The sequence below is a fragment of the Nothoprocta perdicaria genome, unplaced genomic scaffold (assembly GCF_003342845.1).
Source record: "Nothoprocta perdicaria isolate Ctin4 unplaced genomic scaffold, notPer1 scaffold_159, whole genome shotgun sequence".
Classification (NCBI taxonomy): domain Eukaryota; kingdom Metazoa; phylum Chordata; class Aves; order Tinamiformes; family Tinamidae; genus Nothoprocta; species Nothoprocta perdicaria.
In genome coordinates this window covers 1,817,811-1,844,610 of record NW_020454749.1, presented here as the reverse complement: position 1 = coordinate 1,844,610, position 26,800 = coordinate 1,817,811, and the positions used below count along the sequence as shown (strand labels likewise).

Below are 26,800 nucleotides of genomic sequence, written 5' to 3'. Positions count from 1 at the left end.
CTTATCTCCTTTTGCTAGCTGCCCTGGAATACATCCATCACATTAAAAAACTCTGTGTGGTTACACAAGACTTTTCTTTCTGGTTGTTGTCTGCTTGCACTTTGCAGTATCTCAGAAGATGATTTCTGCTCTTGAAATCCTTTAAAGCTTCTTGTACTGTTTCTATGAAYATGAATTGCTTCCATTATTTCTCCTGAATATTTCAGTCAGATATTGAGCAGTTATTATGGCATTTGTAAGAARAGCGAGTTTTCAAAGGCGCAGCTCTAGTGGACATTATTTGGAAACAACTGCAGTATTTTGAAACAATATTATGAATTCTAATTCTTGACTCAAGTGTGGCTGAATATCCTCCTGTATGTTTTGAGTTGTTGCACTATTACTGGACTGAAGATCTGTAGTAGATAAAGTCAATCTGTAAGGTGCTGCCATTTCTTCTGCATTCCAAAGCATATTCTAAGAGTTACAAAATGTCAGAGTTCAAAAGTTTTCTGCAATATCAAATTGTTGAGCTCAGGCAAACTCCAGTCTTGCTTAGAATATTAAAAAGACACAACTCTTGCTATGAAGAAAATAAATCATATTGGTGTTACAGGTCTTCTGATCCTAATCTCATCAAGTGTCTTTGCTGCTGAATGKCCCTGTCTCAGTTCTCCTCTGTAATTTCCAGCCCAGTCTCTGAGTGCATTTCCACTTGCATTGAAATATGTTTCTGTTGGATAAAAATTACATTATGAAAAAAAAAAAAAAAACAAAAAACCAAAACACCTGGAATTCAATGACACTACAAATTCTGAATTTTGTTACAAGCATGCCACTTATTTTGCATATCTAGGATTATCCTGGATTACTTCCTCGGTTTTGCTAAATACAATACAGAGACTGGTTAGAATCTCTGTCTACAAATTGCTCATAAGCTTATTTGCCTAGTTGTTTTGAGCTGCAATTTTGATCACTAGTTAAGCTCTGAGATGATAAGACTATATATCTGGTGCTTATGTGAAAATCATACTCTAGCTACAAACTGCTGAAGTTTCAGGGAGTATACTCATCTGTTGGATAATACAAGTAATATCAGCACCATGCTCCACAGTAATCTTAACTCTTAAAGTATGTCCAAAGTCAATGTCTCTGTTATTTCAGGTTTCTGAGTATATGAGATATGATATGCTCCATATGTGTTATTCAATTTATTTTTCCTAGATTGACATCAACAGTCATCTCAGCCACTTCTTGTAATCATCTAGGCAGTAATTGCACAGCTATGTGGAGATCTTTCTATCAAAGATGTGTTTAGTGTTTGCAACAGTTTGGGGACAGAGCTATCTCTCTTATCTGTTACACATATCAAATATCTTTATTGCTGTGATTTTTGATTGCTGTGGTTTTTGATTTATAYAATGAACTAACAAGACCCCTAAATAAAGGAGCATACAGTTCTAGGGTGGGAGAAGATAGAGAATATATGTTTGACAGTCATGAGTTTGTCCTTGCGTTCTGACAGTCCAAATGTGATGTCCCCAATAAGTATTATTCATTAATTTATACACCATTACTGATGACAATGGTGACAGGATTTAGCACAGAGAAGGTGTCAAATATAGCACCTTTTCATAAAATTTGGTCAAATACTTCTGGCCTGAGGTGTCCCAAAAGTGACACTGATTCTTGGGAACAAGAAGCTTGACTTCAATCCAGTATGAAGATCTGTTGGGCTTTTCTTTTCTGAAAAGATGACTACAGATAAAGAGGATCACAGATCTTTCTTGGTAAACTGCCCTAAGTTTGCAGAATGAACATCAAGTGCAAGTTCAAAATACATTCCATTAATCTTGCCATTTRCAATATAATTTTATGGCATATACACACTACTTTTTCCATAAATTTATCTTTGAGACAGTAAAAAAAATGAAAACAATCTACTCCTTCCTTGTCTCACAATTACAATTATGAATTATAAATTGAGATGGTCCATGGTTTCTGCCAGAGTTGGTGATTATATTTCCATATTTACATGAAAAACAAAACAGAATATTATAAAATAGATATATTTATTTATTTTATTAACCTTTTAAATTATTATCTTTTAATAAGATAACTAGATTATCTTAATTAGATTATTATCTTAATTACATTATTATCATTTTTAGATTTATATTCTAAAATATAAAATATATACACTTTTTTTTCCTCTGGGAGAGAAGACAGCATAACTGTTGTCTACATTGGCAGATGTTAGTTATATTGCTGAATGTATGACTAGAAGAAGTTTAGACATTGTAAATAGAATTGAGTAGTATAGAGTAAAATTCATGAAAATCTTAAAGAAATTCTTAAACTAATATTTTGAATAGAAAAGACGGAGAAAATCCTCATAATGGTTTGTTATTTCAGTAATATCTCAAAAAACAAAAGCAATTGTTTGGATCTATGTGCACCTTTTCATCATGTTCTACAAGTGAACCTGGTAAGAAACAATCTTTCTATACCTCCTGGAGCACAGTTCACTGCACAGCTTCACTACAACACTAGAGCAAGAAATTTACATAACTGGTGATTTTTTTTTTTTCTTTTAATACATATGATCACAGACAATGGAAAGAAGCACTGAAARCACAAGCCTGTAATTTACATTTACAAGCACTGTGTAGTTTACATCTACACAGATAATGGAAGTAAGTTAACAAYGGGGTAAGTTACCATCTGTACTTACAGCACATCAGCTCTTCCAAAACACTCCTCTGCACGATTTTTACCACAGCAAATGTCCTGTTATATTTTGTGCACAGCAGAGCTTCCTCTTACTTGCCATAAAAATGTGCACATGAACTTTTATTTCAAAATAGCTAATGCCTCACACATCTCTGTGGAGACTTCCCCTTTTGTAGCTTGTGCACATGCTCTACCTGTAGCACCCCAGTACCTCACTCCTCTGCAGGAGATCATGGTCATTGCCCCTTGAAACGTGGCCCAGCTGAGTGTGAATATGCTGAAACACTTTCTCTTTGAGGCGTTCTTGAAATATTACTCTCCTGTGGATTTTCTTCCTCCTTTCTACTGAGATCATTGTCCTGTAAAATCTCCACCATTCTGTTCTTTTTGGCTTCAGTACAAACATTTTGCCTGCCTTTTTTCCTTTTTTTTTTTCTTAAATCTTCCTTACTACTCCAATCTAATCTAACCCCTAAAGCCCCTGTTTTTRACCCTTAAAAATATCTGTACGTTAATACTGTAAGAGAAAATTAACCAAAAAAATCAAATATACTCTACCTGGTGATGAGTCTCTTCTGCATCTAACCAAGTTTTGACATGATCTGAAGCCTGTGGAATAGGCAGAGTTAGAGCTTCAAGGCATCCATACCTACAAGAGAATGATACCAAAAAAGACTGTCTGCAGGAACRGATCATTCAATAATACTTGACTGTAGTACATAACCAGCAGCATTTTAACTAAACCAAAAAACTATATAAAAAGACGAAACACCAGTGCAGACTCAGCACGCTCTATGACCTGAGTGAAAAACAGCATCTAAACAAATCTAAAGAAAATGCTGTAAATTTACTTTTATATATCATAAAATGCTTAAGGTTAGAAGGGACCTTTGGAGATCATCTAGCTCAACCCCTCCCCACACGCAGGATCACCTAGAGGATGTGGCACAAAGCAGCATCCAAGCGGGTTTGGAAGATCTCCAAAGAAGGAGACTCCACACCCTCTCTGCGCAGCCTGTGCCAGGGCTCTGTCAGCCTCACTGTCAAGATTTTTTTCCTTAAAGTTTCTGTGGAACTTTTGTTGCTTCAATTTGTGGCCATTTCCTCTAGTCCTATCGCTGGCCACCTCTGAAAAAAGGCCGGCTCCCTCCTCCTCACTGCCTCTCTTGAGGTATTTATACACACTGAKCAGGTCCCCCCTCAGCCTCCTCTTCTCCAGGCTGAACAGACCCAGCTCTCTCAGCCTTTGTTCATATGGCAGATGTTCCAGGCCYCTGATCATCCTGGTAGCCCTGCACTGGACTCTCTCCAGCAGCTCCACATCCCTCTTGTRCTGGGGAGCCCAGAACTGGACACAGTCTCCAGATGTGGCCTCACCAGGGCTGTGCCAGGGGGACAATCACTTCCCTCAACCTGCTGGAGATGCTCTTCTTAACGAACCCATTGACCTTCTTGGCCACCAGGGCACACTGCTGCCTCATTGTCTTCTCTGCAGAGCTGCTCTCCAGAAGCTTTTCATAATTAAAAATATAATCCATAAAGTATGATAACGAAAGAAAGAAAAACATGTCTGAGGCCAGGGGCAGATATAGTATCAGAAATATCTTTTAATTAGTTTGCTGAAATCTAGTAGAATTCAAGTTGAAAGCAAACGAGTGCTGCTTGCTCACTTGCTTTATGGCCTATAAAAACATCTGTACCATCACAAAGGATTATATGTTGACTTTGAATACTATGGGTTTCCTATAGAAAAACCTATAGCAGCTGAATTGCTTTCCTGAGACCAGAGGCACTTCTTACTATTTGATGGGAACATTGTTTATGGTTGGATACAGATGGCTTTCAGTGACATGGTTGTGATTATTTCCCTAGGGGATACTTTTTATTCTATATTTTTTATATTAACTCTTGCATATCTTTAATTCCTTAGGTCTTTTTTTTTACTGATGGAAGATAGATAGCAACTGCTTTTGTGCTAACCAGGAATAATACTTAGTATTTAGTTAATTAATTCATTAACTTTTGAGAGTAAAAGTTTTGAATTTATATGCTGTACCTTTGAAATATTAAGGCATCCTGAGTTACCATCCTATCCTGAACATAACGATGTTCAATAGAAAAAAAAAAACAGTAGCTAGCATTAAATGGTAACAAGTGTAGTGCCACTGATGATAGACCAGAACAAAGCACTTTTCCCATTTTGTCTTTTTTTTTTTTTAATTATTTTGTGTAAGCTGTGAAACTTGGAAGAAAAGAATATTGTAGATACTCATCAATTATGAAAAGAAACAGGGTAATATGGCCCAAAGAATTCATCTTTAGTGTGACTGACGTTGGTGTCAGTGAACAGAACCTACAATGCATGGGGCAAAGTTACACTTTGTACAAAAAGTCGCACTGGGGTACAAAATGGCATTTCTGGTGGGAGAGAGAGAGCAGGGAGCTTGGTGCGAGTCTGGATATGGTGGAACTGAGAGGGAAGCTGTGAGGTGACAGTGACTGTTCTAGGCAGTAATTTTGTCTTGACTCTGCATCACACCTATGTTGGAGCAATAGCCACTAACATTAGGTGCTTCTTGCAAACAAATCTATGTTTGACATTAATCCATTGCATAGTTTGCTTCTRTTCACAGAGGCAATTATTTACTCCCCATCTCTCTTCCAGTAGAAATTTATACCACCTTCTAGAAATGTCTATTACCTTTGACATGCATACGTCAGCAAGCATCCGAGGAAAACCAGGAGGCAAATCAAGATGAGGGTAAGCAACATGATGTCCACTGTCTTTTCTTAAAAAGAAGAGGTAAGGACAATGTTAATAATATGAGAAAGAGTTGTGGGGAAGGGTAGTTCATAAATGGATGAGGTTATATTTACATCTCATAAATATCGTATCATTCCTGAACTACTTAGAATTTAAAGAAGCAGTTCCATAGCCTTTTTTGGAGAAATAGGGATTTCTGACTTTAKTACTGTCCATTTCTTCTCAGATCCAATTAATTTCTACTCTCTCAAGCTGGGCATTGCCTGTACTTTATCGGACACTTCCATCCACCTTGATTCCTATAGATATGTGTCTCCTCCATCTGCCTGCTATTGATACTCTCTCTCCTGCCCCATCTGCTTCTAGATTCCTGCTGTTACCACCTGCCATCTCCAACACCATGTACCCCCTGCAACTGCCTCCTCAGGACTTCACAGCTGGAACTGGTTTAAGGCAAAATGAAAATAAAAGGTTTCTGTCAAACACAATATTYTCTTTGACCAAAGATGTGACATTTGGTTTTCATTATATTTACCTTTTTTAACCCTGTTAGGCGAAGTCCTAAAAATGTGTGAACAAAGCATTCTAAAAATACATATTTTTACTGTTCAACAAATACCACTCTGTGCTTTTCATTCTTTCCCCCACATCAAAAATAACAAAGTCATTGGTTGACTCAAAACCTAACTTTTTGTCAAATTTTATTTATTGTTTAATATCCAGATTCAGAATGAAAAGTAAGATTTGGATTTCTTTGAGCTAAGAACTTTGAAGAAAAACAGGCAGGACCAACTCTTCAAATGTTAACAGYCTTAGGATAGTTGAACTATGGTTTTAGGATCAATCTAGATCAAATTCAAAGAAAAAAAAAGACCTGAAGAAGAATTTTAACTAGCATTTGAATAGTAGTTGAAACCAATGGCATTATGAATTACCAGAAAAAAAAAATCACAAACTTCTGGGCAAAACTATAGCTAAGAATAACCTTAATGTTTTACTACAATACAAAACTATTCTTTATTTGCTTAGAGATGAGATTTTTTTGCCTTGTTCTCTTTTGAGATGACTGTTCAGAAAATAAGTCCTGAATGCTCTCTGGGCAGTGTTTGAGGTGACTGTTCTGCATCATTGTGCTAGCCCTGTGTCACGTATACACCCCAGAAAAGAGGAAATAGTGGTCCTTCAGTCAGCCAAAACATGTAGGCCTTTGATTYTCTCAGTTTCTTACCTCATGAATTTTGGAAAATAGATGAAAAAGAACGACTTGTATTCCTTTGAACAGAACATTTTGTGATCTTTTTTTTTTCTTTCAGATGSAATTGTTTTAATTTAGTCACCAAAAAAAAAAAAAGTTTGGAAACCAAAATATGTGACTTGGCTTGCCAAAATGCAGAGCACCTCTGAATTTCTACTAACTTCAAAGTGATCTATGAATGCTCAGGATAAATTAGATAAATTATTTCAAATTTCTCTATATAAAGCTTTTTTCTCTAATAAAGCTTTTGAAACATTTTTAATAGAGAGTTTCCATGCTGAAAAACTCAGTTCATTTTAATTTGAATATTTTCAAGTGTATATATTAATTCCAAAGGAAAATGAATCTATTTCCCACAGGAAAATTAACATTTTTTTTTTCAAATCAAAGGAACATTTAAGAATAAATATTTTAGTTTTGTTTGAATTATGTTATTTCATTTTGATGTTTCAACTTTCTTACATTGAAGGTGAAATGCCTCTTAAAAATGCATTTTTAAAGAAATGCAACATCTTTTCCAGATGAAACACTGGAATATCCCACAGAAGCAAACAAACAGCAGGTCATTTCATGCACATTCATAACACATTTCAAAATAAAAATGCTAAATGAATATTTTCCATTTCAGGTTACTCCAGGAAATCCACTGTATCTATGAAAACAGGTATGTGGTTTGCATTAGTTAACATGAGTACTACTCATAATAACTTCTTCAAATCTAGGCAATATTAAAATGTACTTTGTAATGTTCAATCATACATGTTCCCAATTCAAAGCAGTCCAAATCAAAATGCCCCAAAAGCCCAAGTGGGCATGGAACTTTCTCTGAGCATCAAAGGACAGGTTTAAGGAGGATTGCCTCAGCCCATGAGCCCTCAGTGTAATATACTTCATAGATTCATATTACAAAAGTCACTGATCCTCTCTGAGTACGGGAAGGAAGAAAGGAAATTGCCTATATTACATGAATTTGGGTATATGTGCAGTATGCTCCCGAGGTAAATCAACGCACTACTTTGAACATATGGAGCTTTTATGGTTTATACGCAATGGCAGCCCAGTCTGTTATAAGCTTTGGTGGAGTGAAGGAAACAAGCTGTGATTGTTAAGCCTCAACAGCAGCTGTAGAGGAAGTTGGGAAAGCAGCGGTGTCAAAAACAGTTGAAGGGCAGCTGCAGCTGCCAAAAGCAGGGCTGGTCGCCTGAGTCAGGATGGGTGGCTGATCAGCTCCATTTACTTCTTCTTTTTCTTGAGACATGTTGGCAAGCAGTGAGTAAACCTACATTTTCCTGCTTTAAAAAGCACCAGTTTTCCCTCTTTCTCTTGCCTACACAGTGGTCAGAGGCATCCAACCTACCAATAGGCACTGGGCAGACCTCTCTGCTGTCCATACCAACCTACTAGGCTTCCTTTATCTTCAGGRGGAAGAAAAAAGCACCTCCAAAGTTAAATCTAAAGCTTTGATTGCCTGAAATGTGCTCTTTCTTTCGCCACAAGGTTGGAGCAACTAGGCTCCTTTCTCCCGAACCTAATGCTTCCAGTCAGGTTGAATGCATCTGGACCAACAGAGGTGGAAACTGCCAACAGAATAGTGAGATGTGGTCAGTCATCTGAGAGGGTGGATGACTTCTATAAACCTGATGACTGAATTTAAGCTCTATAAATAGCAATGTTTTGTCTCATATTTCTGTTCTCCTAAATAGAAATGTACTTGAAGCTGCACAGATCAGAAAGATATATGCCAAAATACACAGTCTGTTGCATTAAATGGATATTAACCTGGTTTAGTTGTATTAACAAGAGTATTGGAAAATTTTATGTGTTGACTAACAGAAACAGTCTATGCATCATATTTTCTACATAAATATGTGATGTTACTCATTCCATTAGTTTACTTCCCCTTCACCCAAACTGACATCACAAGGTTTCATGTGGAGGTGGTTTTCTTATCATGGAAAACACAGGAGCTGTCCTTGTTAGCTTCTGAATGTTAAAAAATAGTTTTAGGATGTGAAAAAAAAAAAAAAGTATTACAGTGCTTCTGTTCAGTCAGTACTAAAATAGTTTGTGGGAGCCAAATGCACACAAATAAAAATGACAGCTAAAGTGCTTCCTGCCTCTGTGAAATAAGAAATTTTCTTCATGATACAGTACCACGCCTAAATATATTAAACTTAGTCCTTAAAGACTATGTGATGCATATGATGTTATCTATATTTTCTGAGGGTTAGTAACTCCAGTTCAAGGCAGCTGTAAATTGACTGTTGGGCTGTCCATTGTAGAGCAGACAGAAGGGATTTGTGTCTCATACGTGTTTTTAAGCTGCTGACAGATTTTGTTTTCTAAAGACTATCAGGAGTCACATTTACCTCAGGGCCACAGCTCTGCACAAAACTGCCCATGTGCAAAACTGCCATAGGATAAATGAAATATAGCTCATTACACCAAGGTCAGCCTTTGTCTACAGAACCTAGAGCTGTTAGGGTCTGGTACATGGCATGGACAGAGGGACTGCCATAGTAAAATATACAGCAAGGAGAAGAAAAGGCTTAGAAATAAATATGCTAAATCAAATCAAAATATCTAATTCTAAGGGTTACAAATAGTAAATGCATGATAACTTACCATCATCAATAAACACTGGTTCACTCCATTCACTCCAAATCTTGTTTGTTATGCATTTTTCTTTCTTTGCCCTCACTTGTGCTGCACATTTGTATGGAGGCTTATGGAATGGATACTCATATTTCTCTTCAGAGACATTTACAGGCTAGCAAGATATATTTAGGTGATTTCACATTGCAATTCAGACAGATATAAATCTAGTGATTTCATTTACCATTGTTTGTATCTCAAATCCAGCAAAAATATTTTCAGAATGAATATTTATGTCCAGACACAATCTGTTTTTTAACCAGGATGTTCTAAAAGTCTGGTTTGAAAATGAAGAATAGACCAGAATTGAGAAGATGGAAGAAGACATTAGCTATAACAGAACATCAAGAACCTGAAAGCACTGATTCCCCTTTCATTTTGTATCACATTGAATGTATGGTGAACACGGTAATTATGAAGTCAAGTTTCCAAGGTTTTGGTTTAGGAGGTGCGTTATACCTGTCCTTCTGTCAGAATAAAAGTTTTTTTTTTCAGCTACTAATGGTGAGCTACTTATGGTCTACTATTTAATAACTTTCTTGCAATATCTTAAATTGTGCTTATAAATTAAAGCATATCACTTTAAAAAATAAAGACCAGATCAGGACTGTTATAGTTAATATCAGAGATCTTTAAATCTTTAGCCACTTTGGAAAACTGAAGTGATTGTTGTAAATAAAAAATGCTAAGAGTTTAAGAAGGAATAAAGAAAAGAAGACTACTGCTCATTAAAATTAGCAATAATTTTAAGAAGTTGTGTGGGAGTAAGTTTATACATCTAAGATACAGATAGTCGAAAATTTTTCTATCTTACATCTGTGCATCTTTAACAAAAGGGAAGCATGATGAGATACTACTGCACAGATACCTTTAAGAAGTGATCAGCTCCTGTTCCCCTAGCACTCATACACAGTCTACGTGTGGATTTGACCACAGTGTGGTTTGACTCCCCTTACTGTGCTATTTGTCTCTTCCTTCAAACCCTTTGAAATCTTTCTTCCAGATTCAGTGTCAGAAACAGATTCAAAAGTTCATATACTATGTTTTTCCAAAGTTAGTAAAAATGTGGGATATGAGGACTTTGAAAAGCAAATTACTAGTAACTATGAGGGTTAAATGCTAACTAAACTCTGTGATGGAAAATCTCTCCCTAAGGAATAAACAATCATCAGCTCAAGTCGTCATAAGAAATTACCAATGCACAGACCAAAAAAATTACATAGGCCATCTGTCAGGGAGGATGTGAATCTACCTTCAGTGATATCTCCCTAAACCATTTTTGCAAGATGTTTGTCTGATCTGCTCTAATTCTTTACACATAGCCTCAAGATTCTCAAGATCTCAAGATTCCTAAGGAGCCAGTTCCTGTGTTAGACTTTCCCTGGAATTAGAACACTTTTCACAACTCATAGGCTACATTTTTCTTGCTTCAAACTCTATCACTCACTTCTCATCTTACTCACAAATTGACATGGATAAATATGATCCCCATGGTCCTCTTAATATTCTATAATACATCAGAATTTGTTAGTACAAGTCATTTATATTTTTTTCTGTATACTATTTTCTTCAGTCTTCCTTTCTTAGACCATATTTTCAAAATTTCTAGTCATTCTGTGAACTCTCTCTGATATTCTCTCAACATTTTTGCAATATGTTTATATTTCCTAAAGGGCGGTGCACAAAGAGGAATTTGGAACTTCAGATGGAGCTCAGTACCAAGAAAAGTAAATTAGTCATAACCCACATCTTAAATGTGCATGCACTTGAATAACATTTGACCTTATTTTTTGAATAACATATGACCTTTCTGTAATAACATGGAATTACTGACTCAGTCTGTGGCTCAATATAATCCACAGATCTTTTTTGTTTTGTTTCATTTTTCTGCATTGTTGCCTACATATTAATTCCTTATTTTTTGTTTACACATTTGGCCTGTACTTTCCAATTGAAAGATTTTGCTTATTATTGAATTTTGACTTGTTGATTTCAGAGTTATCAAACAGTTTGATCTTTCATCTTGTTTCCCACTCTATTTGCCCACTCTTCCTAGCTTCCCGTGATCTTTACTGTCTTTCTTTTATATCTGATCAGTTCGTATCACAGTAATATTTACACAGGTAAATATTCAACATCTCTTCTGACCTTCAGAATAAATAAATACTGATCTTGCATATTTTTATCATTCTCTTTTTCACTTTTTCTTAAAAAAGTACCTACAAGCCTGCATATGGATACATATGGATTCCCAGGAAGAAGGGAAGGCAACAGGAAACTGGAAACACGGGCTGTGATGGCTGCATGGACACTGTAGGCTGAAGTGTGAAGTGTCCACTTTGCTCATGGCTACTGGTGATTAGAAACTTTGGGAAATGGACTGAGACAACCTCTGAGATGTCTCAGGAAGGGGCTTTGAATTAGGCTTTGTTAAGGGGTTTATAACTAACGAAAGAGATGACCTAGAAGAAAACTATATTCCTTCTGGGAAAGCTCAAAGTTCTGGGAAGCTTCACACATCCACTGAGAGACCCAAACTCCTTTCTCACACAAGGAAATGCAGGGGAAGTGTGAGGCAATGCTTCTCTGGAAACTGCCTGTCAGTATTAGCATTACACTCTGTCCAAATTAATAAACCCTTCTGCAGTTTATCAAGATAAAACTACGTGACCAATAATGTGTCTATCTCATTGCATTTCTGGTTTCTAATGTGTCTAAGAAAGAGTGGTACATATCGATTCAATCATTCGTTTTCACACACTTTCATTGCCTCTTAGACTTCTGCAGTCAGCTTAGACAAGCCTCTTATTGTTAGAGGATTATGCACTGTTAGCTAAGATTTAACTTCTCAAAAGAAAAAGAAAAAAAAAAAAAGGAGAAAATAAATAGTTAAAGGAAACCACGGATGACAGCATCAGCTATCCAGAAATTTCATATTCATAGGAACTTCTGAATTTTATAGCTATCATATTCTGAATTAAGTGCCTCTGTTTCTATTCTGAATATTGGGTAGTCCAAATACACCCACCTAATGCAAAATGAAAATTTTTCAACTGTTACTGCAAGTAAAGGCAGTTCCTTTTAATTAAAAGGAAATTAATTGACTGTCACTTTGCTGTATAACACAAATTAGAATACTCTATTTTTTTTCTGCTTAAACTAACTTCTTTTATATTTAGGACTTCTTTTAAAGTATGAAAATTTTTCAAATATATACAAGATATGCAAAGAGCAAGATGGATTTTTTTTCAGTGAAAATATTTAGAAAAAACAACACTGACATGTAAATTACGAGCATAATCCTGTAAGGATACATACATATATTTCACATGAATTATTTACTGAATACAACATGAATTAAATAGAGAGGAAAACTTCACAAGGCTGAAGTCTAATTAAAAATTTCGGTAACAAATTATAATTGAAACTCAATTGATCAAATATGTTTTAGTTTTGAGCACTACATTGAGAGACAGCATTATTCTACTCTGATGAGATTTTTTTATTGGTAGTGTATTTTTAAGATTAATTGATTTCTTGTAAAATGCATCATTATGAAGCAAGACTTCAGATCAAGGGATCAGCTAAGCACATGTTTAAGTTTCTCTCTAGAAGGTGGAGTACTTTAAAATATCTACGAGCATCTTTCTAGCAAAGATACATTTAACGTGTTATCTGAAAATTCAAGGGCAACATCAAGAAGGCAGAGATACTACCCAGGCAGAAACAGAATTCAAAATTCTCAGGGTATGATAGAATCTTATTTATATTCTCCTTTAAAAAAATTCATTTTGTAAAAGCATTCTCTTCTCTTTATCTATACTGGCCTTTGTTTTGAAGCAGCCCATGTCTTTGATCCAAATTTTTCGACTGACTCACTAAAATGTTCTTAGTGAAAATACATACAGGATGAAGTCATGTGTTTAGAGTAACACTTCATAATATCAGATAAATAATACAGCTGTGATAATGATTAAAAATGTTTAACATCCTTCAGATACAAGGAAGAGAAATAGTGATGGACAGTAAAACTACGAYGATTTTTTTCCTAGAAAACTGTATTAAAAGAGCTGAGTTGCTGTCTGACCAATCCATATCATCTACCTGCAAATCTGTGATAATATTTTTAAAATGTAACTGTAGTTGTGCTGCTTTTCCTTCTATTAAAGTCTATCAGACTTTCTAGTCATATCCTTGAATAGAAATTAACTTGTAGTGGTTAACTTTTTTTAGTAATATATGTTTGAGGCTGAAAATAGCCTTTCTGAATAAATTTTCCCAGCATTTCTTATCTTTCTCAGTTTTTCTTTTTGTCTTGAAAGTAATATTATTACTTTGACTGTTTTATAGATATGCATTTCTCAATAAACAAACAAAACATCAATAGCCTATGTGAAATTAAAGTACAATTCAAATTCAACAAGAAAAAGCAAAACAGTCTACTTGAATGCTAAAGAGAATCCATAAACTTCATAAAATGACTCTGTACCTTTTTTTGTTGTTGTTGTTACCAAAAAGGAAAAAAAAAAGAATTACTCATGAAAGACATCTCGATTTCCTAGAATTTTGATTCAAGTTAATTCTGTTAAATTCAAGGGGTGCCTAGATGTTATGGAAGATATGCTATGCAAATTACTTGTATTACTGCAGCATTGTTTACCTTGCGATCTGTAATTTTCACTTGATACATAAAGCACCTGTTTCTTGCAGAACCAATAGTTGGCGGTGGGTTCCAGTGAATTTTAACACTTCTGTTTTCAAGAAAAACTGAGACATTGACCGGGGGATTCAGTTTCTCTGAAAATGAGCACAAGAGGGATCTTATGGGTATCTCTTAAGAGGGTACCTTATGCTGTTGCACTGGTTTACGCTCATGTAACGCTTAAAATACACAGCTGACTATTCTGGAATTTATCATACCACAAAAAGGAGATTTATCATACCTCAAAAAGGCACACTCAGATGTTCTCTTTAAAATTGTTGCTCACAAAGTGGCTCGGGAGTGGCTCCTGTCTCAATTGAGGGTTTTTTTTTTCTCTCATGGGCATTTCCAGGGAAGGTGGTGAGGGTGGGCAGGACGAACGGGCCCTCTGAGCAGAACTATTATTTCCACTGTGTCTTACGGGGTGCCTGCAGGATACTAGTCATACTAGCTAGTCATGTAGGGGTGTGGGGGTGGAGGGAGCTGAACTCTGAAACCTCCTCATAACCTCTGGATTGGGGCAGCCTGCTCTATTTTGAAGCTGGTTACGTACACATTTAAGTAAAATTATGATCCATGCAGGCCGGAGCGCAATTTGTGTAGAGCTACTTTGCTATGCTATTGACAACACATACAGAATATTGCTCATGCTGGTGTTAGACAGTGGCAGTTTTGCAGTCCAACATACACACACACATATTCCCAGCAGCCCGAACCTCTGCTTGATCCATAGCAGTTACAGTTCTCCCTATCTTTTATTGCAGTGCTGAGAAGATGATGTTAATAACCCTGGGTAGTAGCCCCATTCCCAGGCTTCTCCTGCACTTTTCACTGAGCAGAGACAGTGGCTGCTGAACCACCATGCAAACTCATCACCCAGAACTTGCTCCTCACCAAAGAAAGCACCTTCCCATCAAAAAAAATGTTCCCCTGTCCCTTCTCTCTCATAGTTTACTGGCAGTAGCTCCTTGGTTAGCTGTGTGGTTAGTGAGTATCAAGGGGCTGCAGGAACAAAAAATTGCAGTGGTGTAAAAGAGGAACTGTCGGAGCATGTTGCAAATGCTAGTCTGACCTTCAGGGCTTATAGGTGGATTTGCAAGTTTATGCCTTTGATTGCACTGAGATAATCAAGCAAAACTTATTCCTAATATTTTTCCCATACCTGGCTTTGGAATTTTTCAGGAAGAAAAGGATTTTTCAGCTATGCTGCACAAACTAGTTGATTGCACTAGATCTAACAGCATTAACATGGACAGGCCTGGAAAGTTTGTTCAGAATTTTCAGGAACTCTTCTCTTCTCTTACGGGAAAAAAAAAAGGAAAAAGGCAGCAGCAAAAAAAGGCAGCAGCACCATCCCATGGTGCTAGGGATGATATGCCCACTGTTCAATTAATTCTGGAAAAGGTTGCCTATTCTAAACCTAATCACTTCCAAGTAAGTCTCTTATTGGTTACTTGGATCATATCACAGTTTGAATATAGTCTTCTAGGTAGTTGCTGGATTTATGGTGAACACCCTTATATTTTTAGCAAACAAGCATTATCATCTTCCATGTTGCTTATCAATAAGCAGGATCTAACTGAAATCTTTGGGTATCTTTCTAGATCTGTAACTCTGCACTGCTGTGACTATAGCTTGTGTAGATAAACTAGTGAACTCTGTTATGATGACAGAATACGTAGCAGTTTAACATAGAAAGTTAAAACATAAAGGTAGCAACAGCCTCATGCATTTCAATTGAAAAATCCACTCAGTATAAAAGTAAATATTTGAATTCTCAGTTTTCCTATGTCTTGTTCCTACATGTACCCTGCTGTCAGTATCCAAGTTAGACTCCAAGTCTGTGTCCATGCCTGGTGCTATAACCTTGAAAAAAGTAGGATTTCAGTTCTCACTGAAGATCTACTGAAGGGGTAGCAGCTTCTTGCAGGTCTTTTTCAATCTATAAAGTTTGTTACACGTATTTAAGAAGCATGTTTGTTTCTTTTATAACAAGCATTCATTATAGAGGAATGTTTTGGTTTTGGAACAAGATCTGCTGAGATGATGTAAAGAACAGCAAAAAGTCCTGTCCCACCACTACCCTTCAGACATGAAGTATAAGTAGTGAAAGGAGGGAAGGAGTACAGAGTAAGAAAAAGGGACATTTCGGATGCAGACTGGCTTTATCTTGGTTAAGATTAAGCAAGTTTCCAGCTGCTAGCTAGCAGAGTTAGTGTTAGGACACCGTTGCTAGGAGTGTGCGGGCAACTTGAACCACCTCAAGATGTTAGTGTGTTTCTGTGAAGCAAGGAAATGCAGCTGGACTTCTCCAAAAGAGTGCTGCCAACACCCCGAGGCAGAAGCTCCTCATAAGTCTGTGGAGCAAAGATGGTGAAATTTGAGCCCTATGTGACTGCAAAGAGGTAGTAGAGAGAAAAAGAAGAGCGAATGGAAGCAGGACAGCTAGTCCACATGGCAGTTGTGTTTGTTCTTTGTTTATATCACCTCTTCCTTCAGGATCCTGTTTCTCTCTATAGGCATGTGTGACACAATGAGGTTTCCTTTGTCACTTTTCGTTTTCCTGATCCTCCTTGAAAAGTCTCCGCCCTTTTGAGTACAGATCCCCTGCTCTGTTCCACATACTTAGCAACAGCATTTCTTTCCGGGCTTCCTTGGCCTGCTCCTCTGCCTCTCCCTGAAGCTCAACAGGCTTGACAAGGATCAAAATCTGGCCATTAGGAAAGGATGGAGTAGCTCTTCATTGCCTGATTTCTGTAGTAGCAAAGACGTTTTTTCACTCTAAACTGATACAACAAAGCGTCAGGGCGACAGAGCAGCAAAGATGATTAAGAGACTGGAGTATCTCTCATATGAGGAAAGACTAAGCGAGCTGGGCCTGTTTCTCAGGCAGAAGAGCAGACTGAGATGAGATCTGATCAACATGTACAAGTACCTGAGGGGAGAATGTAGGGAGGATGGGGCCAAACTCATCTTGATGGTGGTCAGTGATAGGACAAGGAATAATGAGTATCTTCTTTAGCCCAAAAGGATAGTTAGATTTGAGTTACTTTGGGAAAGTGTGTAATGTAGAATATATATCCGAGTCCTATTTTTTCAGATGGTACTCCTTGTTACTGAATGAAACCATTTCAGGATAGAATATGGTAACTCACAGCTTGTCCAGGACAGTGCAAGGGGCAGGATGTATAAAATCCTGCCAGAGACATTCCTATTTAATGATAGCCTGGATAAGAATGAACTTTTCTGATGTGCATGAGGCAAAGGCTACAGTTATCATTTCAGCAGGGAGAGCACAGCCCTAGCTTGCAATGCTAGAGGCTTCCAAGAGTATTACACTACTTGTAGCATGAAAAATGCTCCCTACAGGCATGTCCATATTTACGTGTGCACTAACAAAGTTTGTCAATGTATTGCAAAGAAGTAAAAAAGAAAAGTTTGGGCCTATTAGCTGAGCCATAGGATGTATTAGCTTTTCAATTTATAATCCATATAATGTCTGTGGGAGTATTAAAAATCTTTTAGCTCAGTATAAGAATTCTGAAACAGAGTTCTTTAACCAAACAGCTAAAGCAGTTTACTGTTTGACTATTGCCTTGTAGCAGAACTGTACAATTATCAGTTTTCCAAGAAAATGTTATATATAACTGTACAAATGTAAAATGAGTGTCTGACCTGGCACTCAAAAAGAAGAGGAAACTGAAGGTTGAATCATATGTGACTGATGCTGTCAATGAAATGGAGAAGATGGAAAAATAAACATATCTGCTTTTTAAAAATAGCAAAAAAATGTGATAAGTAATAATAGCTAATACTTACCTATTGTCTGAGGTGTAAAAGTTTTGTAATAAGACTGTTTTCTTGAATCATTTTTCAGATCTCTTACCGATATGTTTAAATTGATTTTTCTTGATGGTTGGAAATATATTTCTTTCATGTGGCATCCAATATTTTTCTTCCTTGCATTTTTTATGTATTCCTGGCATTTAAAATCTTTTTTTATATGCCTGGGGGAAAGAAATAAAAGTCTTGTAAATCTAGCAATTAGATACAAACTAATACCATTTCATACTTATTTTGTACAAGATCCTTACCTGAAAGAAAAAAAAACTTGCAGATCTTCAGGAGCCTCTGCTTTAATATGCCAAGTGCAATTGAAAAAAGAAATGTTATATATGACGCATGAAAGATTCTGAACATAAACTGCAACAAAAAATAGGGGAGGGAAACAGAAAGTATGTTGTTTATACTACATTTATTTTTCTAATAATGAAATGATAAATGCCAGCACAAATCTTTTAGATATCACCACTTCTGGAAGGTCACTTATATAGTATGTGTTAAGTCTTTTTGGCTTTTTGGACAGTGACAGGTGAGAAGCACTTCTGTACCAAAAGTCTTACTGACCTATTTGCAAAAAAAAAAAGCCCAAAATGTCTAGAGTAGTAGTTGAAGATCTCCACCCTTTTAAGACATCCTACACCCTCATAATAGAGAAGACAATCTTCATGAGACATCAGTTGCTAGGAAGAATGCTTGGGTAGTTCTGTTATCTCAGTAGAGGTAAAGATTTCTGGATCTGACTAAGTCTAATAAAGAAAATTTCTGTAACACCTTTCCACATCCTTTCGTATTTATAATCTAAGATGCCATGCCATCTTTATAACAAAGACATACCAAAAAATGGCATAAGAGAACAATGAACTTTTAGAAATGGTGTATTTCCAACTAAGAGAATAATGAACATTTAGAAATGGTGTATTTCCAACTAAGACAGAACATTACTGTGAATGCTTGATGTTTTAACAGTATGCAGAAAACAGCTGACCTGGAGGTGCCTTGTAAGTAAATTCAGTCCAGCTACTCTCCTTAATTAGGGCTCCTGTTCCTTTTTTAAAAAGTTGTGTTTTAACTTTAGCTCTAAAACCAGAATGTAAGCCAAGATGTATTATCTTTTCCTTCTCCTGCAGCCTTTCCTGGAGGCAGAAACAGTTATATATAGATAGCATGAGGCATTAAAATAAAAACGATGCAAATTCATCTGTCAAATGAAGTAATATATGATTTCATTTTAAGCTATGTGTAACCATTGAACAACTTACTTTCCTCTCGTGAGCAGAATTGAAGAATTTATAACTCAAAACATACTTCACATTGAACATGTCCATTTCTTCTTCTGTCAGATTATTGTTCCAAAAAAGAGTAACTTTAGACTCATGCTTAGCAATGTGCAGATCATTGTGTAGTCCAAGTCCATCTGCAAACATAGTGACATAAACTGAAGAAAACAGGACCCATTCTTCATACCAAGTTGTGGAGTTGTTTCTTAGTAATGCCTGCACACCAAGGAGTCCCCCAGGAGCTGTGTTATTGCACAAAACAGGTGGTTGCTGAGCTCTGTTGAATCTGTTATATCTATGGAATATACATCTTGAGCAATGATATTCATGTCACCAATCTGCAGCTCCCCAAATGTTAAATGATTCGCTTTTATCTGTCTTGGATACCTCTCCCATCACAAGTCTCTATGTTTCTCCATCGAATTTAAAACAATTTTAAGGTCTTAAAAAACAAGTTTTGATTACACATGAGAGAGAGCTAGCATACAACATATTCTGACAATATTTTACTTACCCACTACATTTGGTTGACTGCTTGCCAGGCTAGTGGAAAACAGTATCTTGCACTGGAAAAGACTTAGTATCAGCATAACAGAAACAACTGTCATATATGCCATAGCAAGTGCTTTGGGCTTCAAATCAGCAGAAATTGAGACTTTAGTTCCAAGATTAGCTGAAAAAGTATTCAGAACATGATGTGTCCATTTTGCATCTGTGAAATGAGATAGTCACATAGCCACTTTAGCATTATCAAATACAAGCAAATATGAAAATAWTATACACTTAATGGGCTTTGCTGATTAGTGTCTTCCCCCTGGGATGTTTATATTTAAACTAAATCCATGACTATRTTCTAGGACCAAAGAGAATATGTGCCCTGCTGAATTGATCTTGGATGATAATACTCTTCATATCACAAAGTAAGATCACATAAATGACACTACTGATACTGAAAGCAATTTGAATGGGAATATGTGATCTAACTTTGCATGAGTATAAAAATAGTATCTTTATCTGCGAGTGAGAGCAGGGTACTTCTAGGCCGTAAGCAGTGTTACCCATTTTATACATTTTAGATATCTATGTTGGGAAGTTATGAACTGCATATATGTGAAGACTGCAGATGGATCTTGCCATTTGCAGAAGTTGATGTCTGCATCAGTATTTCATATGTTTGCTAACTTGGGAACATGCTGAGCAAACATATTACGCATTTGCCAAAGTTGGTATAGAAAGACATATATTTGTGATCCTCTGATGGCTGAGTATTCAGAAGTAGATATATTGACATGAGACAACCTCTGTCACTGTTCTCCACAGAATGATTTTGCCTCTGTGCTCTGGGTCTCCTACTCACAAACTAAATGATTATCTTGACTATGAATATTTTGAGTACCAGACGGTTACATATATTCCAAGTATATTGTCCAGGGCTCCGTAAAAGGACCATTGTCTGTAAATGGATTCATAGTACATTAACCAACCGGAGGCAGAGATCATAAAGTGGGAAGTATGTTGAGCACATCCATGATTTATAATTAGTTTATCTGAAAAAAAAWATATATACATGCATATATATATATGGATATATATGCATACACATATGTAATTCTATTTTGGAACAATGCAGTGAACAGTAATGAATTATTCTGCATTCTACAACAAATTTTTGAGTTCTCACATTGTTAATGCTTTTTAAAAGACCTGCGGTCAGACTTAACAAAAAGCTTTCAGGCAGATTCCCCCACTTCGTTCACTCCTGTACTAGGCTCAACTGTGGAAGTAGCAGCACCTGTGGTATGTGCGGTGCACGAAACACTAGGAGGGGGTCATCCCACAGAGCAGACAAAGAAGTGGGTAAAATCACCTGCTTGATGTGCTAGGGAAAGAAGTAAGTTCTGGTTGTCCAGTGAGGGACTGGGTGAGCAATGCTTACCCCCATTTCTTACTAAAGGCGATCATAGAATGGTTCTTTTTGGGTACAGTGAATAACGGGGAAAACATAAAATGAAAACAAGGGCCTTTCATGGGTTTATAATTCAACATGTATTGGCTGTAGAGGGCTCATTCATTCCAATGAAATGAAGCAATCTAGAACCGTACTGGGAATATATAGACACTTTATTTGAATTRTGAAGAAGGGACAAAATGATGAGGTAAAAGAGTAAAACTAAGCAAGTTAAATATAATACACTCGTGTCTATTAGTAACATAGCAACATTTGTGGAAAACCCAAGTCAAAAAAGAACTTGAAGCAAGAAAAGGAACAAAATCAATCTTAAAGTAGCAAGCAAAGAATTTTGTACTAGAAATGAGATTAGAAATCATCTGTGAGAAAATACAACTGGCTTCATTCATATGGAGAGGAAAATGAGCATTAAGAGATTTCGTAAGGGCTACCATTTACAGCAGACTCAGTTACAAAGTCCAAGTTAGGCTTCTCCAAAGTTATGCCTGCAGTGTGTACTAATGGAGATGACTACAGACTTGTGGTCTCTGTCATTGTCCATTATCCTTTATCTGTCAGGTTTGTGTCTTTGTGTGTCTTGTGTATCATCTTCGCTATTACTTACGGCTTCCTTTAAATTGAAAAGACCCATGATCTGCTAACTTTAAAGTAGCAGATGCTCTTACCCATCCTTACACTCACACTGGCAGACAGGGAAGATTTTAAAAGTATGTCTGCATAAATTTATGAAAGAAAAATATACCAACTTGAGTCAAAGACAGGTAGTTCAGCAGGTTATGGCTTTTTCCCTGCAATTCCTTTTCTATAACAGAATCAGAGAATAGTTAAGGTTGGAAGAAACCTCTAGAGATCATCTAGTCCAACCCAGCCRTGCTCCAGCAGGGACACCCAGAGCACGGGGAACAGGGCGGCATCYAGGCCTTTGAAAATCTCCAGAGAAGGAGACTCCACAGCCTCCCTGGGCAGCCTGTGCCAGGGCTCTGTCACCCTCACAGGAAAGAAGTTCTTGCTCACATGCAGATGGAACTTCCTGTGTTTCATCTTACACCCATTGCCCCTTGTCCGGTCGCTGGCCACCACCAAAAAGAGGTTAACCCTCTTCTCCCTACATTTACCCTTCAGGTATTTATACATATTGATCAGATCTCTTCTYGTTCTTCTCTTCTCCAGAGAAAACAGGTCCAGTTCGCTTAGTCTTTCCTCATATGAGAAATGCTCCAGTCCCTTAATCATCTTGGCTGCTCTTCGCTGGACCCTCTCTAGAAGCTCCATGTCCCTCTTGCCCTCTGGGGWGCCCAGAACTGAACACAGTACTCCAGGTGCGGCCTCACCAGAGCTGAGGAGAGGGGCAGGATCCCCTCCCTTGACCTGCTGGCAACACTCCCCCTGATGCAGTCATGATCCCGTTGGCCTTCTTGGCCACGAGGGCACACTGCTGACTCATGGTTAACTTGGTGTCAACCAGGACTCCCAGGACCCTCTATGMGGGGCTGCTCTCCAGCAGGTCCACCCCTAATCTGTACTGGTGCCTGGGGTTATTCCTCCCCAGGTGCAGGACCCTACACTTGTCCTTATTGAACCTCATGAGGTTCCTCTCTGCCCAACTCTCCAGGCTGTCCAAGTCTCTCTGGATGGCAGCACAGCCCTCTGGAGTGTCGGCCACTCCACCCAGCTTGGTATCGCCTGCAAACTTGCTCACTTACTCCGTGCCCTCGTCCAGGTTATTGATGAACAGGTTGAACAGCACCAGGCCCAGTATTGACCCCTGGGGGACACCACTGGCCACAGGCCTCCAACTGGAYTCGGCCCCATTTATCACCACCTTCTGAGCTCTGCCATCCAGCCAGTTCTCAATCCACTTCACTGTATACCTGATTCATAACAATGTCCACCCATTCCTAACAATGAAACGTACTTCTCAGTAGGTAATGAACTCCTGTGCTTTGCTCCCATAGGTATGAACACAGATTTTACCACCAGGCTGAGAACAGGATTAAGCTATTGGGATTATCCAGTTCAAGGGCTTCAGGTCTATAAATAGGGACTATAAAGCATTAGAGATGGATCTAACATTCTTAATTCAGTGACTGTAAATGCTGGAGAACATGAAGAGAACGAATTTTAGGAGGCAGCAAAACTAGTGAATTATATCTAAGTAGACTCATCCCAATTTTCTTGCAGCAGGTGGAATGCCAAGTGCATTGCTGGTTTGACCCCTTGGATAATTTTTTATGTTTATACACAATTGGTCCACAGAATATAGCAAAGCAAAAACAGTGCAACATAAGAATATTCAAGAAAATAAAAAGAAAATGGAGTGACACTCATAAATAAAAGCTTTAGATCCATGGCTTGTCAAAGAATGTCTTTTTTAATCAAAAATATGGACTTTTGAAAAAAAAGCTTTTTTTTTTTTTTGTCACATAGGACAATATGTATCTAAAGCTGCTTATAAAGTTGTTTTGTGTTAGCATACAGCACAGAAAGTCTATGAGGTTCAAAATAAAATTCATTGCCTAACAATTTTTGTGGGAAAAAGTGTTCTCTAATCCTTCAGTCTCTGAAGAAAAGTCCTCTACACAAATATACTTACGTATATTATAGTTTCTTTAATGGGATAGAAATTAAGTAACCTTAAAAAATACCCCAACTAGAAAAAGAAAGATTTGGCTGCTTCCCCCCCCCCCCCAAAAAAAAAGCATATAGTTATTCCTAAAAATAAAAATGGTACTTACTTTTTACTTAAAATTTTATCTTCCACGAATCCTCTTGCTTTCATTACTGAACTTCAGCTACAGTTGATGCCTACTGGTTATGGCCCAACAATGTATTTGTTTCACAATAGTGAGYTGCTGGAATTAAACATGGGGAGTTAGAAATGAAACATAAAGGTGTTATACATTACAAGTCTTTGCCACAGAACAGCTGTAGAGATTATAAGGCTGTGCACAAAATCCACCTGATGAATCAGGGAAGTTGAAATTTAGGGTAAGAAAAATGAAAGTGGCAAAAAAAAATCTTTCCAAAACTTATAGAAGTTATTGTGAGTATGGGAAAATGAACTGTTTAAACTTTAAAAATCAARAGACTTATGAGTTTCTTAAAATGTAGATATGTTCCCTGTCCCAGTGTCTGAAGAAAGACATTCTTCAAAAGTTGGTGGAGTTGGTTATTTGACTATTTGACTAACATATTAGGAAATAAAGATAACATTTTACAAAACAGCACCTTTTAATATTTGTTTAGAAGCAACTAGTAAAGACTAAAATAACAATTTCAAGTTCTCTTGGTAAATATATTGTGCTTGATGTAGAGGGTAAACTGGATCATAAAACAACTACATCTTCTATTTGTGTCTCCAGTCAATTTACAAAGCACTCCTCACAACAGTACCACTAATATTTAATGCTTATGCTGCAGTTAAAGCTGTAGATTCCAATCTTTCAAAGCCTCTTTATGACACAACACAGTTTATAACAACACAATGTTGTTATTCACTGAGGATTAATGAAATAAGCAGTGTAGGTCAAATATGTTTTAAAGTTGTGGGTAAATTAAGAGTTAAAATAGCAATACTATTTATCTTTGTTTTTCAAAACTTACCTTTCTTTTTCATGCATGTGAAATCCTGGATAGGCATGATTTGGCCTGAGAAGCAGGAGAGGTCAAAACTCAAGAGTGTCTTGATTGAAGGCTATTGTGAAAAATTGATTCAGGACTTCCCTTTTCTCAAGGCACCTCCTCCCCAGGAAAGCCTGTTGTCACTGGCTCCTCCTGATGTGGACCCAAAACAAGCTCTGTAATATATGAGTCCTTAGCTAAATACTTTTAAATAGTTTGAAAGAATCTCAGCTTTTGATGACTAATGCAGTAGTCAGAAATGTTGCGATTTTTTTTTTTTCATATTTAGGAGAAAGCTTTCAAATCCTTTGCACATTATGATGAGTTTTTCTAAGGAAATGCTAGATTCCAGATGAAATCAAGTCACATAGTGAAAGCAGTGACTATGAAATTAAAGTGTGTGCCTGAGAAATCATCCCAAACTTACTGTTGTTCTACTGGTTCTGGTAGCTATCATATCTCTTTTACTGCTCACCAAACAGAAATCTAAGCAGAAAACCAAAAATCAAAGAACTAATACAGGAAACAAATCTTAAGTTTTAAGCAAGGTTTTTCACCTTGAGTGTATAACATATGAGTGTACAACTCTTTTAATACTATTTTGAATTTTGGTGTGAATAACTTAACTGTGAACTGGCTTTGCCTTACATAGATGCAGTAAGTTCACCATATTAGAAAAATATGTTAATGTATTATTTTTATCATTACTGTTAAATAAGGCAATTATACAACATAAAGCTGAAATTAGAGCCTTCACCTACAATGCCTTGAATCCAGTTAGTTCTTTGTTTTGCAGTAATGCTCATGGCTCAAGGTAGGTAAAAACAAACAAACAAAAAAACACACAAAAAAAAAAATTCTAGCAACAGAATGAATAAATAAAGTTAAATGACTCTTGAGAAGTCATTCAACAGAGAAATATGTGGCTTAGAATATCCACCCCATGATAATAGCAGAGACCACAGACTCAGTACTTTAATTTTCACATGTATAAAAACATTTTGCTGTTGTGTCTTCTGCTTTTTTAGAAGTGCATTAAAAAGTTTGTTGGGTTTAAGTCTTGTTTATATCCTGAATTGGTGACTGCACATTAGTAATTGTATTAATCCTCCTGTTTACCTTTATCCTGTTATCAATAAAGTACTACAATTGCTGACTTCAGGGAAAACACATTAAACCATGGTATGTTTTCTGGACTGTTTAAACTGTTTAAAGCAGTTAAAGATGAAAAGAAAGTAATTCAGAATCAGATTCTTCTCAGTTTTTTTTTAACTATTCACACAATGATAACTTATTGTGAAAAGAAAGAATGATAGCAATTCAACTTTTTAAAAAAATCTTTAATAGGCTCASACTGATATTTCAAGTTTATCAAAATTCTATTTGGGGTGCTATTTGGATTTGGGTGCTATTTGGATTTTTAGCCTTTCCCAGAATTACATTTTATATAATTTATTATATCCATAAAAACAATACACTGAGAAGAACATCATCCCTGTTTTGGTTGTCTATAAAAATGAGTGGCTGCTAATGATCTATAAGGTCAGCACAATCAGCAAAATTCAGTACTTAGCAATTATTTCTTTTGTAGGCATGTAAACTGAGGAGTGAATTAGTTCCAGCAAACTCATGCATCTGACATCTGCCTAAAAGACATGGTGCTTTCCTTCATAAAAATTCCCTAGAAGGGTATGGGTATTTTGGGGTTCTTTTTCTTTTTCTGTCTCAGCATAATCACTGCCTGTAATCAATGTGCTGGAACATTCTGAGCGCTCTTTAGTTCCATCTATGCTCATGTCAATAGAGAAAGAGGAGAAAATCACATCTTTCACTTTACACTGAAGTGAAAATGAAGTTTCAAGATTTGGATCATTGAAAATGAAATGTTTTACTGTAAAGGGATAGTTAGCCAGACTCAAAGTATATCAGTCTCATAGGAAAACTACATTTTTTTTTTTCTGTTGGAGAAGATGAAAGGCTACAGTCATTTACCGTGCTATTT

The 26,800-nt window shown here is 36.7% G+C and overlaps 1 protein-coding gene across 1 annotated transcript; it reads right to left on the bottom strand.

The window, feature by feature from the left end:
* Nucleotides 1-646: 646 nt before the first annotated feature.
* Nucleotides 647-19,825, bottom strand: LOC112944030 (interleukin-5 receptor subunit alpha-like). Its single transcript, XM_026035360.1, has 10 exons — nucleotides 19,723-19,825; nucleotides 19,191-19,345; nucleotides 18,917-19,064; nucleotides 18,183-18,291; nucleotides 17,908-18,095; nucleotides 14,047-14,183; nucleotides 9,357-9,501; nucleotides 5,414-5,501; nucleotides 3,271-3,361; nucleotides 647-712 (listed from the first exon to the last, which is right to left on the bottom strand). Exons 1-10 carry the CDS (start codon nucleotides 19,823-19,825, stop codon nucleotides 647-649), a joined length of 1,230 nt encoding a protein of 409 aa, XP_025891145.1.
* Between the last annotated feature and the right edge of the window lie 6,975 nt (nucleotides 19,826-26,800).

Coding starts and splice junctions, on each gene's coding strand:
- LOC112944030 (XM_026035360.1), bottom strand. CDS start 19,825: ATGGCATATATGACAGTTGTTTCTGTTATGCTGATACTAAGTCTTTTC. Junction 19,346..19,722: donor CAGTCAACCAAATGTAGTGG/GTAAGTAAAATA, acceptor CTATGTTTGCAG/ATGGACTTGGACTACACAAT. Junction 5,502..9,356: donor ACCAGTGTTTATTGATGATG/GTAAGTTATCAT, acceptor CTTCTTTTTAAG/AAAAGACAGTGGACATCATG.